Source organism: Diospyros lotus, chromosome 9 (genome assembly GCF_014633365.1).
Source record: "Diospyros lotus cultivar Yz01 chromosome 9, ASM1463336v1, whole genome shotgun sequence".
Lineage (NCBI taxonomy): Eukaryota > Viridiplantae > Streptophyta > Magnoliopsida > Ericales > Ebenaceae > Diospyros > Diospyros lotus.
The window spans coordinates 4,432,557-4,450,835 of NC_068346.1; the positions used below are offsets into that span (position 1 = coordinate 4,432,557).

Consider the following 18,279-nt stretch of genomic DNA (forward strand, 5'->3'; position numbering starts at 1 on the left):
ACTAAATGAGTTCTATTTATTACATGAATTTTGTCTATTACATGTATTCAAAGAAGAAGAAATAGAATCAACAGATGAAGACAATAGGGATTGGGTAGAATTGCTGTTGACAGCAAAACAAGATGCTAGAAGTAGTCGATACAACCCATCCTTAAGGTGTCCCCGAAGTAGCACCAGCCCGGTAACTTTGTCTTTAATCAAACAAACATTTGGATGAAACTCAACCACAACATTATGATCACGAGTTAATTGTGAAACACTAAGTAAATTTTTCTTCATATTTGGAACATGAAGAACATTGGGTACTGAAAGAATTGAAGTAGGTTTAAATTGTGTACATAAATAACTAGTACCAACATAAGTAATAGGCAGTTGCTTAACATTGCCTATGGCCACTTTATCTCTACCGTTGCAAGGAGTATGCAATGAGAGATTGCTTTTTGAAGTAATGTGATTGTTTGCCCCTGAATCGACAAACCAAGAGGGATCTAAAAAGGAAAACTGAGTAACAAAATTATCAAAAGAAGATGAAGGTTTTGAGAAGCTACTATAGTGAGAACCTTGAATGGAACCTGTCTCACTCATGCAGGCTCCATTAAAATCACTAAAGGAAGCCATATTAGTTCTATAATTGAGCTGATTTCCACCATTAGGTCTGTCTAAACCTTGATTAGACACTCACTGAAAATTCTTATCAAATTGGTGATTAACACTTGTCTACAAAATGCCCTGGCTTCCCACACAATTGACAATAGATCCGTCTATTAGATGCTCTACCTCGGCCTCTCCCTCCTCTATTCATGTAACTATTTCCTCTTTGAGAATAACTTCCTCTATTAGTACGAAAACCATCACTACGCCATGTAGGAAATGACGCAACATTTGCATGCATAGTTGAGGTAACAGAATCAAAACTTATTGAATGTGATGAATTCTTAACCGACAGCCTTTGTTCATGCATTAAAAGCAAGTATTGAACCTTCTCCAAATCAATGTCATCCATCTGATATGTAATTAGGCTCACAACAGTTTCGTAATCCTGATCTAGTTCGTTTAGTATAGCAAGCAATAAATCTTTGTCAGTTAATGGTTCTCCTATAGCTGCTAGAGCATGGCTGATCGTCTTAATTTTAAGGATGTAATCATTTATCGAAAGTTCATCATTCTTAATTGACTTAGCTTTTGTTTTAATTGAAAAGACTTAGCTATAGTTTGACGTGCATAAAGGTTTTTCAAAGAGAGCCATACTTGGACAAATGATTCACAATTAATCACCTGCGCTAAAACTTCTTCGCCAATGGTAGAGAAGAGCCATCTTAGCCGGAGTTGATCTGATCGAATCCAACTCAAGTATTTTGGATTAACCACATCTCCAAAATACCTTCTTTTGGATCGGACATGCATTTTAGTGGAGGAGGTGTTTTATTGAGAAACGAAACTAGATCAAAAGCTTGAATTGTAGTAAGAATTTGAGCCTTCTAGAATATATAATTACTGGAATAGAGCTTTATAGGAATAAAGCTAAAAGCCTTTGCAACTGTTGAAAATCAGATTGAGACGCGAAAGACAAGAATGGAAGAGGAGAGGCGGATGAACTAAGAGCAGGATTAGAGGCCATTAGAGGAGAGCAACCAGGCTCTGATACCATGTAACGAAGCCTTAGGGCATAAACGAAGAAGCAAAGAGAAAATAACCTTGAGCACTTCACTGAATTGATAGAATGAAAATTACAACTTACAAGAAAGATAGCGAGATGCATATATATGCAGTTCACTGAACAATAAGAGAGGCACCGCCTCATACTAACATTCGGCAATAACACCACAATACAAACTGCTGCACAATTAATCATAAATCATAACAACAACAAATCTATCATTACAAAACATTAGACACTTCCACATGTACCTAGGGGTTAGAATGGAATTTGGGAGAAATCGGGGAAGATAGAACAAGAAGTTAGGGAGAATTAGAGCAGAAAGAGAGAGATAAAATAGACAGAATTAAGAGGTAACAGAGGTGATCGAGAGAGAGAGAAAAGAGAATTGAGAGGAAAGAATAGAGAAATCAGAGAGGAAATCGAGAGAGAATTGTTGAGAGGGAAAGTCTGAAATTTAAATATCATTCAACAACATACATTCTCTAACTACACTAGCCTATTTATAGGCTTAACAAACGAAGGTACTAACAGCTATAGCATAAGAGTACAACCAAAAGAGAAATACATATAATACCTATTACTAATCTATCCGTGGGGATCCTTGGGGTCGTGACAGACTTGTTGGGCAGTGATGTTTCAAGGAATTCATATGTTGTTATTTATCATCTGATAGAACCTGTGAACAAGTGCAATGCTAAATGATTGTACTACCTGTCATACCTTAGTATATCATGGTTTTGATTCCTTCATTCCTGGCAGAATTCTTCAGTTGATGTTGTGCAAGAAACCAACACTTTGTCATCTGCACCATCTGTTTCTCTACCTGCTCATAATACTTCAAGTTCTGCAACTGCTGTACCATCATCTCCTAATTTAGGCCCGTCTACCTTACGGATACCCTCTGCCCCATTGTTTCAAACTCCTCCAGGAATGCATGGAACTCCTGCAACGCCTGGTCCCTCTGGAACTTCTTATTCTGCACCTGTGCCACTGAATCTGATTGTCCCATCTGCACCTGTAGATTCTTCCTCTTCTACACAACTAAGACCCATTATGCCAGCAGCCTCTGCTCCAACAAATCCAGTTGTTCAGACTCAAGCTTATGCTCCCTATCCATCTGTGCCTCCCATGGCTGTTCCCCCTCATGGACTGTGGTTGCCACCCCCACAGTTGAGTGGCTTGCCGAGACCACCATTTCTACCCATACCCTGCTACTTTTCCTGCTCCCTTTCCTATGCCGCCACGTGGCATTTCTCTTCCTTCTATCCCATTGCCAGATCCCCAGCCTCCTGGTGTCACTCCTTTGGGAACTACTGGTGGATCCCCTCTGCCTTCTGCTGCTTCTGGCCCTCAGATGACAACTAGTTTGGAGATGCCAATGCAGCAAGAAACACCTCCAGGAACTGGTATGTCTGAAATTTCTGTGATCAACTACATACCTGGTGACTTCAGATTTTATATTTCTTCTTAACCAATGTGTGTGGGGGTTGCAGATAACATGAAGCAGGTCAATGACATTGGCACCAAAGATGGAGCTGCGGTTGGTGAGCAATTAGATGCTTGGACTGCCCACAAAACTGGAGGTGGGGGTGTATACTACTATAATGCTTTAACAGGAGAATCCACATATGAGAAACCTGCAGGTTTTATGGGAGAGGTATAACTGTTTATTGATTAATTGCACATTTTCAAGCTTGTTTTTTATTGTTTACTTTAATTGCATATTTTCAAGTTTGTTTCTTATTGTTTACTTTTTGGGATAATTACACCTCCCTTGAGGTTAGGGGAAATTACACATGGTGCCCTTACTTTTTTGGAAATTACAGTGACCTCCCTTGACTTTTGAAATCTTGTAATGTTTTACCCCCCCACAATTAACTGCTGTTAATTTTTTAAAAATACCTGAAATGCCCCCCCCCCCCCCCCCCCCCCCCCCCCAAGCGTCTCTCTATATATCTTTCATCAAGAAAGACACTGCTGGTTACCTTCATCACCACTGGAGGAGTCCCCAGCTCTTGATCACCACTAACTGCTCTCTCTACTACTCTCTCCAACCCTCCCTCTCTTTCTCAATGGGAAAACCCCCATTGCAGGGGTTAAACCCCATTTACAGTGGGTTTGAAACCCATTGCAAATGGGGTTCTGGCATTCTGCTCCCCATCTTCAATGGGGTGGGATTGCTGGCAAACCCCATCAGCAATGGGGTTATGTATATATATTGTTATGTACATATATATCTTTATGTATATATTTGCTTTATATTTCAGTATATAGTTATATTTTTAGTTAATTTCTTTATATGTATTTTGTTTATATTTATTTTTTAGAAATATATTTATATTTATACAATATAAAATATAGTTTCTGTAATTAAACAATAAGATTTCTGTATATATTTTTACAATCAATATATATGTTCTGTATTTTTTATAATTATAAAATATATTTTTAACAATTACATATACTAGTTTATATATATTTTTGGTAGTTATAATATATTTTCTGTATTATAAAAATATATTTGAAGGGAGAGAGGAGAGAGAAAATGAGGAGAGAGATAGGGGCACAATTGTCTTTTTATCCATTTTTTTAATGGATGGGATGGTTGTCATAATTTTCAATAACACAGGGTTACCATGTGTAATTTCCCTTAACCTTAGGGGAGGTTGGTGTAATTATCCTTGCCTTTTATGTTGTTATTGTTGCAATATGGAAAACCACCACATTTTTTTTTGCAACATGTATCTGAGAACTGCATCTTCTCCATATATTTAATCCTCTCCATCCTTGAAATGCGTGGAAGTTCAATTTTAGTTTACCAGAATCTGACCAAAATTCCCTTTAATTACCCCATTTTCCCCTCCCCTGAATCTCCCTCCCCCCCCCCCCCCCCTCCCCACTTTCTGCACTTGCTTTTATTCTGTATATCTTATAGTGTAGTCTTTATAAAATGTTGTTGCACCAAATGATACATTATCTGCTTTTTTTCTTTCTTTCTAAGTTATATTATATGTGCAGCCTGATAAAGTAACTGCCCAGCCAACTCCAGTTTCATGGTGAGTTCTCTCTACTTCTTTGGAAATATGATTAAACACTGTCGAGCTGAATTTTTTTTTTCTCCGAAAGAGAATAGGCTCAACATTGAGGGAGTGAATTGCTCCAGTTTGTTGATATTGTTTTCTTCTCACGTTATATGCTATAGTTTTGTACTGTTTACCGTAATATATGTGATATGATGGTCTAAAACTGAAATATCCTTGATGGTGATTCTTTGGTTGGTTAAATTGCATTATAAAAAAAAAAATATTTTTGAAGGAAGATGCAGCACTGTTGACAGCTTCTATTGAGCTTGATCATAGCTGGTTTTTGGTGGCCTTCAGAACTGGGAATATCTCAATTAGCTTTACTTGCTTGTGCTGTATTTATTACTGGAACTTTGTGTCACTGCTAGGCCATGACAATGGTTGCTCCCCTAATTCAAACTCCCCGTCACTTCTCCTCCAATCAGCATATTGCTTCAATCTATTCTGGGCTGACGCCAACTCCTGCTTCAGTTGTTGTCGGACTGTTCTCCTCTGCTGCAAGTACTCCTCAATGGAGGCTGCAGTAGTATCCTCTCGTATGGCTGGTAAAATGGGAGGTTTGTACCCGAACAAAGCCTCAAATGGGGTCATTTTCAGGGAGGTGTGGTGGTTAGAGTTATATCACCATTGGGCCAAGGAAAGCCACCTATTCTAGCTTTTGGGTTGCACGATACAAACACACCTCAAATAGGTTTCCAAACTTTGATTTACCCTCTCAGTTTGCCCATCCGATTGAGGGTGATAGGCTGTAGACATATTAAGCTTGGTTCCCAGTGCCTTCATAAGTTCCTACCACAAGAGGCTTGCGAAGATCTTGTCACAATCTGAAATTATAGACTTAGGAACTCTTTGTAGTGCCACCACCTGATCCAGAAATACCCTGGCGACCTCTTGGGTTGTATAAGGATGGGTTAGCCCTATAAAATGGGCAAATTTGGTTAATCCATCAATGACAACCAGTATGTTGTCCTTCTCTTTTGATTTTGGTAACCCCTTAATAAAGTCTATAGACACACTAGTCCAAGCTTGATTGGGTATTGGTAGTGGTTGTAAGAGACCGGGGTAGGCCACATTTTTTATGCTTACACTTCTTACAGGTGTCACAAGCTAGTGCGAACTCCCTCACTTCTGTCTTGAGCTTGGTCCAATGGAATAGTTGCCTCACTTGGAGGTAGGTGTTTTGAATCCTAGAGTGTCCTCCCAAAGGGGACTCATGTAGGGCCTGTAAAATCCTCCTCTTGAGAGCCTCATTGTCACCAATAACAATCTTGCCATTGTACCTCAACATTCCTTCCACCAACGTGTATCCATCAGCTTCTTTAGGTCCCACAACTAACCTCTCCAAGATTTCCTTCACTTGTTCATCTCCTTCATAGTTGTCTATTACTTCTTGACACCACTCTGGAATTATAGTGGTTATGGCTGCAGTACTCCCCTTTTTGTAGCTCCTTGAGAGTGCATCCGTGGCCACATTTTCTTTGCCATTCTTATACTATATTGAGTAGTCTAATCACATCAATTTGACTGTTCCCTTCTTTTGCATTTGAGTTTGTAATTTTTACTATAACAAAAATTTCAAACTCTCGTGATCCATCTTGATTATGAACCTTCCTTTTTCTAAGTAGTGACGCCATTTTTCTACAGCTATCAGCACTGCCAAAAATTCTTTTTCATATATGCTAAGGCCAAGATGCCTTGGGCTTAAGGCTTGGCTTAGGTATGCTAAGGGCCTACCTCCTTGCATCAACACAACACTAATCCCTACCCCACATGCATCACTCTCCAATACAAAAGGTTTGCTAGAATCTGGAAAACCCAAGACAGGTACTCTACTCATGGCCCCCTTCAACCTTTCAAAGGCTTCCTCAGCCTCTTGTCCCCAGCTGAAACTCCCTTTCTTTAAGAGATCCGTTAGGGGTTTACTAATGACACCATACCCCCTTAACGAACCTGCAATAGTATCCGGTAAGCCCAAGGAACCCCCTCAAAGCCCTTATCGTAGTTGGCTTGGGCCAAGCCAACATGACTTCTACCTTCCTTGGGTCAGTGCTAACTGTTAGAGTAGTTTAAATATCATGTTCTTTGTATTTTCAGTTAGCCTTTTCAGTTAGCTTATTTCTGTTAGCGGCTGCCTATGTGTATCTTGTTGTAAGTGGTTGAGCTGTCTATTTAAAGGCAGCTCATCTTTCGTATCCATTGAGGCTTGATTATTCTTCTATCAGCTGAAATCTATCTTTCATTCTCTTTGGTTTTATTTCTGCCCTAGTAGTTTCTTTACATGGTATTAGAGCCTCGATTCGAAATAATCGATGGCCTCCAATCAAGCGCTCGATTCTTTCTCGTCTCCCTCTCCTCGTTCTTCCTCTTCGTTATCGACTGGATCTCAGTCGGATTTCTCGTCTGTTGCTAAGGCGTTGAATTTCATTCCGATTAAACTCAATTCCAGCAATTATATTTTTTGGAAGGCACAAGTTCTTGCTACGGTGCGTGCCTTCGATCTGGTGTCATTTCTCAATAAAACGACACCTCCTATGAAATTTCTGGCTACTTCTGATGGTGAAGAAACGGAAGTTAATCCAGCATATTTGAGCTGGATTCGATCCGACCAGCTTCTATTGGGATGGCTGTTCTCAACAATCGATCAAGAGGTCCTTGCTCAGGTGATTCATAGTGAGTCATCGGCTGAGGTATGGAGTATTCTAGAAAATTTGTACTCTCGCCAAACTATAGCCAAATCCTTTCAATTAAAACAGCAGTTAAGATCTATGAAAAAGGACTCTCTGTCTATAAATGATTTCATTCTCAAGATTAAAACAGTCAGACACACTTTGGCAGCAATAGTTGAACCACTGAATGATAAAGAATTGTTGCTTGCAATTCTTAATGGCTTAGATCAGGAGTATGAGACAGTTGTGAGCCTTATTACATATCAAATGGATGAGATCGATTTGGAAAAGGTACAATATCTATTATTGATGCATGAACAAAGACTTTCAGTCAAAAACTCCACTGTCAATTTTGATTCGGTCTCTACTATGCATGTGAATGTGGCTTCAATGCCGTCTGCTCAGAATTGTAATTTTAGTAGCACTCGAGGAAGTTCGTCTCAGCGAAGGAATGGATATGGTAATAGAGGAGGAGGAAGAGGTCGAGGTAGGAATTCAAATAGGAGAATTTACTGTCAGTTGTGTGGTAAGCCAGACCACTTTGTGGATCGATGTTATCATCGATTTGATAAAACATTCCAGCGGCCATCAAACACAAGTTTTGGCAGATCTGATGGTGGTAATCCAACACAGTTTACCACTCAGCCTCAGTTTATGAATCAAACTCCTTCAAGAGCTTACATGGCCTTCTTTAGTGATTCTAACGGGGTCTACACTAATGATATGGCTTCAACACAAGGCACTCACTATGGTAGTTCTTCTAATTCTTTCACACCTGACAACTTTACAGCTTCTCCTTCTCTTCTCGATTCAAACTTGACTCTGGAGCAACTAATCACATCACCTCCAACCTTAATAACCTCTCTTTACATGCTCCATACACTGGTGGCGACAAAGTTGCTGTTGGCAATGGTAAGCAACTTCCTATTAATCATGTTGGCACCAGTTATTTGCAATCTCAACCAAATTTAGTCCTTCCATTATCTAATGTTCTTCATGTTCCTAGTATGAAGAAAAATCTGATTAGTGTATCTCAGCTTACTCATGACTATAATGTGGTAGTTGAATTTGATTCCAATGTTTGTTTGATTAAGGACAAGGCTTCTGGACTGGTGCTGCTTCGGGGACACCTTAAGGATGGGCTTTATTGGTTGACTCCAGCATCTTGTTCTGCTGGTGCCAGCATTCCTGCTTCATCCCTAGACACTTCTTTAGTTTCTTCTGTTTTTCCTTCAAAAACATGTAATAAACTAGCTACATGTATACGGTCAAACTCATTTTGTCATGAGTTCCCACATGCTGTAAATGCTGTTCAACACACTCAAATTTGTCAACAATGGCATGATAAGTTGGGACATCCTTCAATGACCGTACTCAGGTCTATATTGAATAAAATGGGAATTTCTTGCTCAGGTTCTGATTTGCCCTTTTGTGATTCTTGTAAGATTGGAAAGTTAAGTCAGCTTCATTTTTCAAGTCATGACATCACTGCAGTTAAACCCTTGGAATTAATTTATTCTGATCTCTGGGGACTAGCCCCTACTTTGTCTATAGAAGGTTATAGGTACTACATCATCTTTGTTGATGCATACACTCGGTATACGTGGATCTATCCCCTAAAGCTTAAATCAGATGCTTTGTCTGCATTTACTATCTTTCATAAGTTTGCAGAACTTCAATACAACACTAAGCTTAAGGCTTTGCAAACTGATAATGGAGGGGAATTTCGAGCTTTCTTACCTTATCTTCGAACTCATGGCATTCAATCTAGATTTACTTGTCCACATACTCATCAGCAGAATGGTGTAGCCGAACGTAAACACAGATACATCGCTGAAATGGGATTAACATTGTTGTCTCGTGCTTGTATGCCTCTTTGGTTTTGGGTGGAATCCTTTCAAACAACAGTTCATCTTATTAACTTGCTTCCTTCTTCTTCTCTCAAGTCTTTGACACCATTTGAATTGCTATATAATAAACAACCTAATTACTTCATTCTTCAACCTTTTGGTTGTGCTTGTTTTCCCTTTCTTCGTCCATATAATCAACATAAGTTTGATTTTTATTCAGCCAAATGTGTTTTTCTTGGCTATAGTCATACTCAAGCTGGTTACAAGTGCCTGCATCCATCTGGGAGAGTGTATGTGTCTCGGCATGTCCATTTTAATCCTAGCGATTTTCCTTATTCTTCTTTGTTTACTCCTTCTTCAGTGTCTTCATCACCTGTTTCTCACGGATATTCTACTGCATTTCTGGAACCTATTTTCACTCGCTCTAATTTTTTATGGTGTCCATCGGTTGCATCAGCTTCGGTCCCCCCAGAGTCTAATAGTCAAATAGATGTCTTCTCTTTAGTTGCAGAACACTTACAATAGTTGCCATCTAATCCCGCTTCTACATCTGTCTTTGTGCCCTATCCTATATCTACCTCCGCACCTCGGTCTAAACCTAAGCCCTCCAAACCTGTTCCTGCTCCCTCTCTTCATCCTATGGTGACCCGATCCAAGTCCAAACAGTTAGTTGCTTCTTCTCCTCATGCCTTAGTGAGTTCTGTTGAACCTAATTCTGTTAGTGAGACCCTTTTAAACTCACGATGGGTTCAGGCCATGAATGAAGAATATACAGCCTTACAGAAAAATCATACTTGGGATTTGGTTCCTATGTCTAAGGATATGAATCTGGTTGGCTGTAAGTGGGTGTTTAGAGTGAAGTATAATGCAGATGGTTCTATTCTTAAGTACAAAGCCAGGTTGGTTGCTAAGGGATTTCATCAAACTCCGGGTGTAGATTATGCTGAAACCTTTAGTCCGGTTGTTAAGGCACCAACCATTCGTGTTTTGTTTGCTTTGGCAGCTACCTATGGTTGGGACATCCAACAAGTTGATGTAAATAATGCTTTTCTCAATGGAGACTTAAATGAAGCAGTTTATATGGTCCAACCTGAGGGATTTGTTAATTCTCAGTTCCCTACACATGTTTGCAAGTTGCAAAAGTCTTTATATGGACTTAAGCAGGCTTCTCGAGCCTGGTGTATGAAGCTGAGGACAATGTTACAGTCGTGGGGATTTATTCGTGCTGTATCAGATGCATCTTTGTTTGTTAAGAAGACTGCTAGTTATATGCTTTATGTGTTGATCTATGTTGATGATATTCTACTCACTGGTTCTGATAATGATGCCCTTAAATCATGTATGAGAGCTTTGGACACACATTTCACTCTCAAGACTCTTGGTTCGGTGAACTATTTTTTGGGTTTTGAAGCTTATAGAGACAGCAGTGGTATCTACTTAACTCAGACTAAGTATGTTCTTGACTTACTGAAAAAGGCTACTATGCATGATAGCAAGCCATGTGATACTCCCATGGCTGCTGGAGTTTCTTTAACAGATGAAGGAGAACTATTTTTCAATCCTTCTTTGTATAGAACTCTCATTAGCTCACTGCAATACTTGACATATACTCGTCCAGACATAACTTTTACAGTTAACAAGCTTAGTCAATTTTTGTCTTGTCCTAAGGTGCAGCATTGGTTGGCTTGTAAGCGTCTTCTTCGATACCTAAAGGGCACAGTTGGCTTAGGTTTGGTTTTCTCTCCATCTCAAGATGATTTGTCCTTACAAGTGTACACGGATGCAGATCATGCTGGCTGCAAGGTGACTCGGCGCTCTACCAGTGGCTTTTGTGTTTATTTTGGCAAGAATCTCATTGTTTGGGGTTCCAAGAAACAGACTGTTGTTGCTAGGTCTGTAGGAGAGGCTGAATATCGCGCTATTGCCTTGGGTATGACTGAGTTGATGTGGCTGAAAACATTGTTTCAAGAGCTAGGTTATCCATGTGCTGCTATTCCTATTGTGTGGAGTGATAATTTAGCTGCCAAAAGCATGTTCGAGAATCTAGTTTTTCATTCTCGAACCAAACATATTGAAGTTGATGTTCACTTTGTTCGCGAGAAAGTGGAGAATGGTGAAGTAGAGGTTAGGTATGTTCCTACAGCTAGTCAAGTGGTTGATATTCTTACAAAAGGACTGCCTAGAGACAGGTTTAAGTTTCTACGAGCAAGACTTGGTTTGGTATTGTCTCTTGTCCATGCTGGTTCTACAGATGCTGCTACATTTTCCACCCTTGATCACTCAACTTCTATGGAGTCTGATTTGAGGGGAAGTGTTAGAGTAGTTTAAATATCATGTTCTTTGTATTTTCAGTTAGCCTTTTCAGTTAGCTTATTTTTGTTAGCGGCTGCCTATGTGTATCTTGTTGTAAGTGGTTGAGCTGTCTATTTAAAGGCAGCTCATCTTTCGTATCCATTGAGGCTTGATTATTCTTCTATCAGCTGAAATCTATCTTTCATTCTCTTTGGTTTTATTTCTGCCCTAGTAGTTTCTTTACACTAACCCCATCTCCTGCAATCAAATGACCCAAGTACTCTACCTGATCTTGACCAAAGGCACACTTAGACCTTTTGATGAAGAGCTGGTTAGTCTTGAGGACCTCAAAGGTGGTTCTTAGGTGAGTCAAGTGCTGGTCCAAATTTGGGCTATAGACAAGGATGTCATCAAAGAACACAAGTATGAATTTTCTTAGATATGGCTAAAAAATTTGGTTCATGAGGGACTGAAAAGTGGTTGGCGCATTGTTGATGCTCACCAAGAATTCAAAGTGCCCATGGTGTGTCCTAACGGCAATTTTATGAACATCCTCAGGCTTCATTCTAATTTGATGGTAGCCCGAGCGGAGGTGAAGCTTTGAAAAGAATTTGACATTGTGTAGTTCATCCATTAGGTCTTCCATAAGAGGTATGTGGAATTTATCTTTGATGGCTAAGGCGTTAAGTTGGCTATAAATTACACAAAAATGCCATGATCCATCTTTCTTTTTTACTAAGAAGACTGGGGAGGCAAAAGGACTTTGGGTAGGTCTTATGAAAGATTGGTTTAGCATTTCCTTCACCATCTTTTCAATCTTTGTTTTCTGGATTGGGAATAACGATAAGACCTAATGTTGATGGGTTCAGTATTGAGTTTAAGATTAATAGAATGGTCCAATGCTTTGGTAAGGGGAAGGGTGGTAGGTTCAGCAAAGAGGTTCCTAAATTCTACTTGCAATTCATCAATAAGGTGTAGTGGTTGTACCTGATCAAGCTTCCCTTGATGAGTGTTGATTGTCAGGTGCATTTCTCCATACATCGCCCTATTAGGTCCCCCTTCACTGCCACAATCGAGAACAATTGTGTTGGCACCATTTATTCTTGAAAACCCTTTGCAATCTCTTCCCAGTAATCATTTTGCACGTCCTGGTTTCCTTTCCCCCTATGAGAGTCATCTTCCTTCCTCCCTTCTCAAAAGACACCTCCATCCTATTAAAATCAAAACTTATGGGGCTCACCCCTTTCATCCACTCAACCCCTAGTACCACTTCACAACCCCCCAGCTGCAACAGCCTGAGATCGACCTCAAACTCCTCCCATTGCATCTTCCAACAAAAACCAGGGCATGCTGACTTACATAGCACCTTGCTCCCCTTAGCCACTATCACACTCAAATGTTGGGTTCTCGTGAGTGGACACTTCAGCCTCTTAGCCGTGCCCTCATCTAGGAAGCTGTGGGTGCTCTCACTATCAATCAAAATCAGGAGGCTACAGTCCTTCACCTTTCCCTCTGCCTTGATTATCTTGTTATTAGTTACTCTCTTCAATGCATGTAGTGATATCTCTCCATTATCTTCTTCCCCTGACTCCCCACACTCTTCAATCTCTTCTTCTTCTTCTTTCGACCTTTCTCCAGTATCTCCTTCTAACAGTAACAACTGGCGCTTGCATAGGTGCCTGGGATAATATTTATCCCCACCCCTAAAGCATAGACTAGGCTGTCTTCTCTGCTTATTGGGCTTTCCTCCTGAGCTGGATCCCCCTAAATTTCATCACCCCTGTGTTGCCTTTAATGAGCTCATGATTGTAGCCTTTTCCCCATTGATTGAAAGTTCCCACTGTAATAGCCTTTTGCTGCTGTCTTTGCTTCCTCATCAAGGCCTCCACCACCATCTATTGTAGTCTTGCACTCTTTTTTGCCTGTTCTACAGTTCGGGACCTAATCATTTTCACCATGGGTCTTAGATCATCATTGAGGCCACTCAAGAAACTAGATACGAAGTAGGCCTCTAAAAGATGTGGGTTATCAATCATTAAGGACCTTAGCTCCTCGAGCCTCCTTAGAATAAGCCCTTACTTCTCCAATCTACCTTAGCTTGTTAAACTCTTTTATGATATCGGACATACTCTTCTTCCCAAACCTTTCACACAATTTATCAGAAAATTCCTCCTAAGTGTCATTCGCCCTCCCTTTGGTCCACCCTTGGAACCAAGCATCAACAACATCATCAAAGTAGGCGGCAACAAAAGCCACTTTTCTCCCCTCTGGTATGTTATACCAAGCAAACATCCGCTCACATTTCCTCAACCACCACTTGGGGTTAGTCCCTTCAAACATAGGGATCTCCATTCGAGGCATGGGAAACCCCTGATGCTGAGGATTGCCATGGACTTCACACCTTCTATCCATTATTGCTTCCACTTCTTTAGGTTCAACCTCAATTTCAGAAGTCCCATTCATACGATTCATCCTATTATTTTGTAAAATCGGCTTTGTTCTATCCTTAAGAGGAAAATCGAGAGTAATTCTTATCGAATTTTGGCAAGTAAACATCACCATAAATTGTTGTAGTTGTGCTCCCATTTCTTCTCTCATTTGCATGATATCCTCTCGCATTTGAGAGAGAGCTCCGCCCAACCTCCTTTCCAACCCCCTGGTTGAGCCTTCCACCTTGCGATCTACTGCCATGATCACCTCATGGTTCCGTTTGGACCCAAGTTCCAATTGGTCCACTTAGTTCTGGAACTCAGACATGGTCGAGTTGACTCGCTACAGCTGCGACTCAAACGTTTTTCATGCAAGTTCCTTCCACCATCGCACCACCTTCAAAAAGAACTCCGACTGGGATCGAGATTTGATACCAAATTGTCACTACTAGGCCATGACAATGGTTGCTCCCCTAATTCGGTATGAATTAGAAAGATGCAACAAGGGGGAAATAGAGTAGGACAGAGAGAAGGAAGAAAGAGAGAAGAGAGAGAGTTGGGGAGAGATGAGAGAAGGTTGAGGAAGAATTTAGAATTCTTTCTTTGATATTTGATGATCTCCTCCAAGAAAGCCTTGGGGAGTATATACATCCTGACAAGGGATGCTGCCACAACGGATCCTATCCCCCTTATAGTTGTGACAAGCTCCTTTGTCATATTCTAACCCTTACACGTGGGTACCCTCTAGGCTAACAAACTCATTTAACAGAAATACAATAGTAAAAGAAATAACAAGAATTACAGCAATAAAAGAAATAGCAAAAGTTACAGCAATAGAAATCAAAATTTCTGTAACTAAGGGCATGTCTACTTTGTTGTTCCTATAGAATTTCAAGCCGTTTTGTCCTCTCATTGGTAGCACATTGTTGATTTTTTAATTGTAATATTGTATATGGTTTTGAGGGTGGCAGATGTAAGGGAGCTAGGAAACCCCATTTTATGAGCTCATGGGGAAGAAAAGAAAGGCAAAGACTGAAGAAAAGCTAAAAGCAAAAGAACAAATTAAAAAAAGAAAAAAAAGAAAAGGGTTGTGTTTTTGCCTAGCTTTGGTAAATTGAAATAACTGGGTGGGGAAGCTCTTGGGTGATAGCAACACTTGGAAAGCCTTTTTACCTTATTTGTTAAAACCCTCCCACTTTTGGTGTATTCTCTTTAATCTTGCAGAACTTATTTAGCTGAAACATTTAGGGCCTGTTCAGTTATAGAAAACATTTTATTGGGTAATTAAATCTCCCATTAGAAAATAAGAAACTGAGTTTTTTAATTTTTCAACTTTATACTATGAATTAGAAAACATCCTTTTTGATGTTCTCTAATTTTTTTGAAAATGAATGCTATGACTTTTTGAAACATAAAATGTTTGGACATTTTTGGTTATAAAATTGGAGTTGAAAACTGTAAAATGTTTTCTGAAACTGAATGGGGGGCCTTAAAATTGCAGGAATTATATGGACTTGATACGGCTGGTTTCTTTGATATTAGTTTAACAGTTCTTAGCATGGGTGTGCTTAGATTGTGCACTTGTGCTTTAAAAGGGATGTGTAGTCTCAAAATTTCATTATTAAATTGTTGTGATTGTAAAAACATTTAGGGCTTGTTTGATTATGGTTTCAAAAACTGTTTCTTTTCTTTTTTGTTTTATAATTAAAAAACCTGAAGAAGTGGTTGGGGAGCTAGTCCTGAGAATTTTTTGAAAGAATTGATCTCAAAATACTCTGCTTTTTGGACAAGAATAAAAATATGTTTTCACTGGTTCCTTAATTGATAAAAGGGTGTCTGTAGTGTATGAGGCTCCCCACTTTGTGAGGTTTGGGGAGGGTCGTTTTTGCACACAATCTTAACCTTGCTTTGAGGCTGTTTCTGCAGCTTGAATCTGTGACCTGCTAGTAATAAAATAGCAGCCGTTACTATCAAGGCTATCCTTCTTGTTCCTTGATTGTTATTACACAAAAATGAAAACTATATGGAAAAAAAATGTTTCTAGAGGTTTCATAAATTTTTAATTATGAAATAGCTAAAATAAAGAAAACAAAAACACAAAAATCATAACCAAATAGGCCACTTTTAGTATTTCTTGTTTTTGTACACTTGATTTCTCTATTTAGAAACTTTGTATTATTTATTCCAATTTCTGTTTCTTTATACAAGTTTTACCTCTAAAGTAGTTCCAAACATATTTTCTCCTGTCCTATTTTTTTCTGCATAATTGAATTCCAGATCTTTGCTAACTTGAGAAATTCACATTATCTGACCTCCTTTCTCATGTGCATATATATATATATATTTATGTATGTCTAATTGTTGCTGTTGCGGTTAGGGAGAAATTAACTGGCACAGATTGGGCATTGGTCACCACAAATGATGGCAAAAGATATTATTACAACACTAAAACGAAGGTATGCAGAATTAGTGATGTTGCTTCTTTTCCTTCCTTTTTAGTTTAATTGTTCCATGTTGTAGTGTGTTTTTATCTGATGAAGTTCTTGATATAAGTTGGTTTTGGGAACTAATTTTCCCTAGGTTCTCTGTATTAAGATGTTCTTGTTATAAGTTTGTACTCATAGTTATTAAAGGTGCAAGGCGAGGCCCACTGATGGAAAAATATAATTCAATAAAATATAGACAAATTAAAAGGATAACATCAAAATATAATACATTAACAAGTATTCATCATCAAATTGGTGTGCTTCCTGGTCGCAGTCGGTTAAGGGAAGCAGTGGCTGGCGGCTCTCGATGTTCTTCTTGGTTGTGGCCAGTGAAGGGAAGCAGTGGCCAGTGACTCTTGGTCTTCTTCTTGGATCACGGTTGGTGAAGGGAAGCAGTGGCTGGTGGCTCTCGGTGTTCTTCTTGGTCGCTGCCGGTGCATCTGCAGTCTTCTTCTTGGTCTTGGCTCTCAGTTTTCTCTCTTACAGTGTTAGCATATGAAGAGAGGTTTTAGGGTTTTATATCAGGCTGGCTTTTCCTCTTTTTTATTATTTTTTTTAAATTATAACTTAAAGATACGAGCTCTCACCTCTGTTGAGGTGTGCACCTCAACAGATAGGCGGCACCTTGGTAAGATCACCTTGCCTGGGGGTGTCTAAGGCTCAGGGGCTGGCACCCCTTGCGCCTTGCACCTCCGTGCCTTTCACAACTATGCTTGTACTATCTTGAGAAGTTATGCCTGTGTCTGAGATTTGATTAAATCTTTTATTGATGGCCTAAAAGATGGAGTTTAAGTTTATTATGCTGTGAAAATATTTAATTGAATGCACTCTTCTATGTACCTCTGTCGAAACTAAAGTAACCTCTTTCAATTGTTACGCTCAACATTATTGGAATAATCTTCTGTGTCATCATCAGAAGTGCTACTCCTACCAGTGCCCTTTAAATTTTCAGCAGAATTGTGCACCCTACCAATCTTGAATGTTCCTTACCCATTATAATTTTCAGATGGTCCCACTGATTGTAGGTTTTCTCCTGACCTATTTTTAAAGGAAAAAATATTATGGCAGCGATTATACTGAGAAACAAAAATCCATACTGAGAAACAGAAAAATACTATTTCACTCTTTCAAATCATTGGCTGAAAATCAGGAGTGTGAAGAGAAGATATCATTGACCATGGGGATTGAAGGAGTCAGCAAAAATCTCTTCGATGGACCTTTTCCACCAGCGAAGGCCATCAGTGCTCTCTTCAGAGATTTCTGGTTTTTGATTGGAAAGAGGAGAGGGCCAAGACCAGAACAAGATACATATTTGCCAATGTCCAAATTGCCAACCGACCATCTCTCTCTCTCTCTCTCTATATATATATATATATATCAGCGGCTGCAAGTGTTTATTAAATTTAACCCAATTAGGTTTTAATTAATGTCGTTTGAATAAAAAATTAATTGAGGGGGTGTCCTTGCAATAAAAGGAAAGTTTGTGGACCTCTTTGGCAAAAAACAAACTACAAGGCATACTTGAGCAAAAGGCCCAAACCACAAGTATGTTGGGGCAATTTACCCTTTAGATTATACTAATTTTTTTTTTTTAAAAAAAGCCGACGAAACCCATTGCCAATGGGTTTGAAGATCAACTCCAGTGATGGGGTTGCCAAAGTGGGCCAAGCATTAAGTTTTAGGCTTCCATCTTTGACTTTCCCTGACCAAGTAAGAGTGACATGATATTCGCCCTTTGTCTCAGTTGCTAAATAGTTTTAAGCGAACTGTTGCATTAGTGTGTGGTTATGCGAAAGTCCTCTTGAGATTGATA

The 18,279-nt window shown here is 39.4% G+C and overlaps 1 protein-coding gene across 6 annotated transcripts in view; it reads left to right on the forward strand.

Moving 5' to 3' along the window:
- LOC127809762 (pre-mRNA-processing protein 40C) overlaps positions 1–18,279 on the forward strand; it is an 87,371-nt gene that overhangs the window by 35,800 nt on the left and 33,292 nt on the right. The window contains exons 4-6 of one of the 6 annotated variants that reach the window (XM_052348815.1): positions 3,154–3,317; positions 4,679–4,716; positions 16,358–16,436. The exons of 3 other annotated variants lie outside the window; for them this stretch is intronic. In XM_052348815.1, coding sequence (XP_052204775.1) covers positions 3,154–3,317; positions 4,679–4,716; positions 16,358–16,436 — 281 coding nt within the window. The remainder of the gene's footprint in view (positions 1–3,153; positions 3,318–4,678; positions 4,717–16,357; positions 16,437–18,279) is intronic. 2 more of the 6 variants (XM_052348812.1, XM_052348811.1) reach the window with 2 other exon arrangements.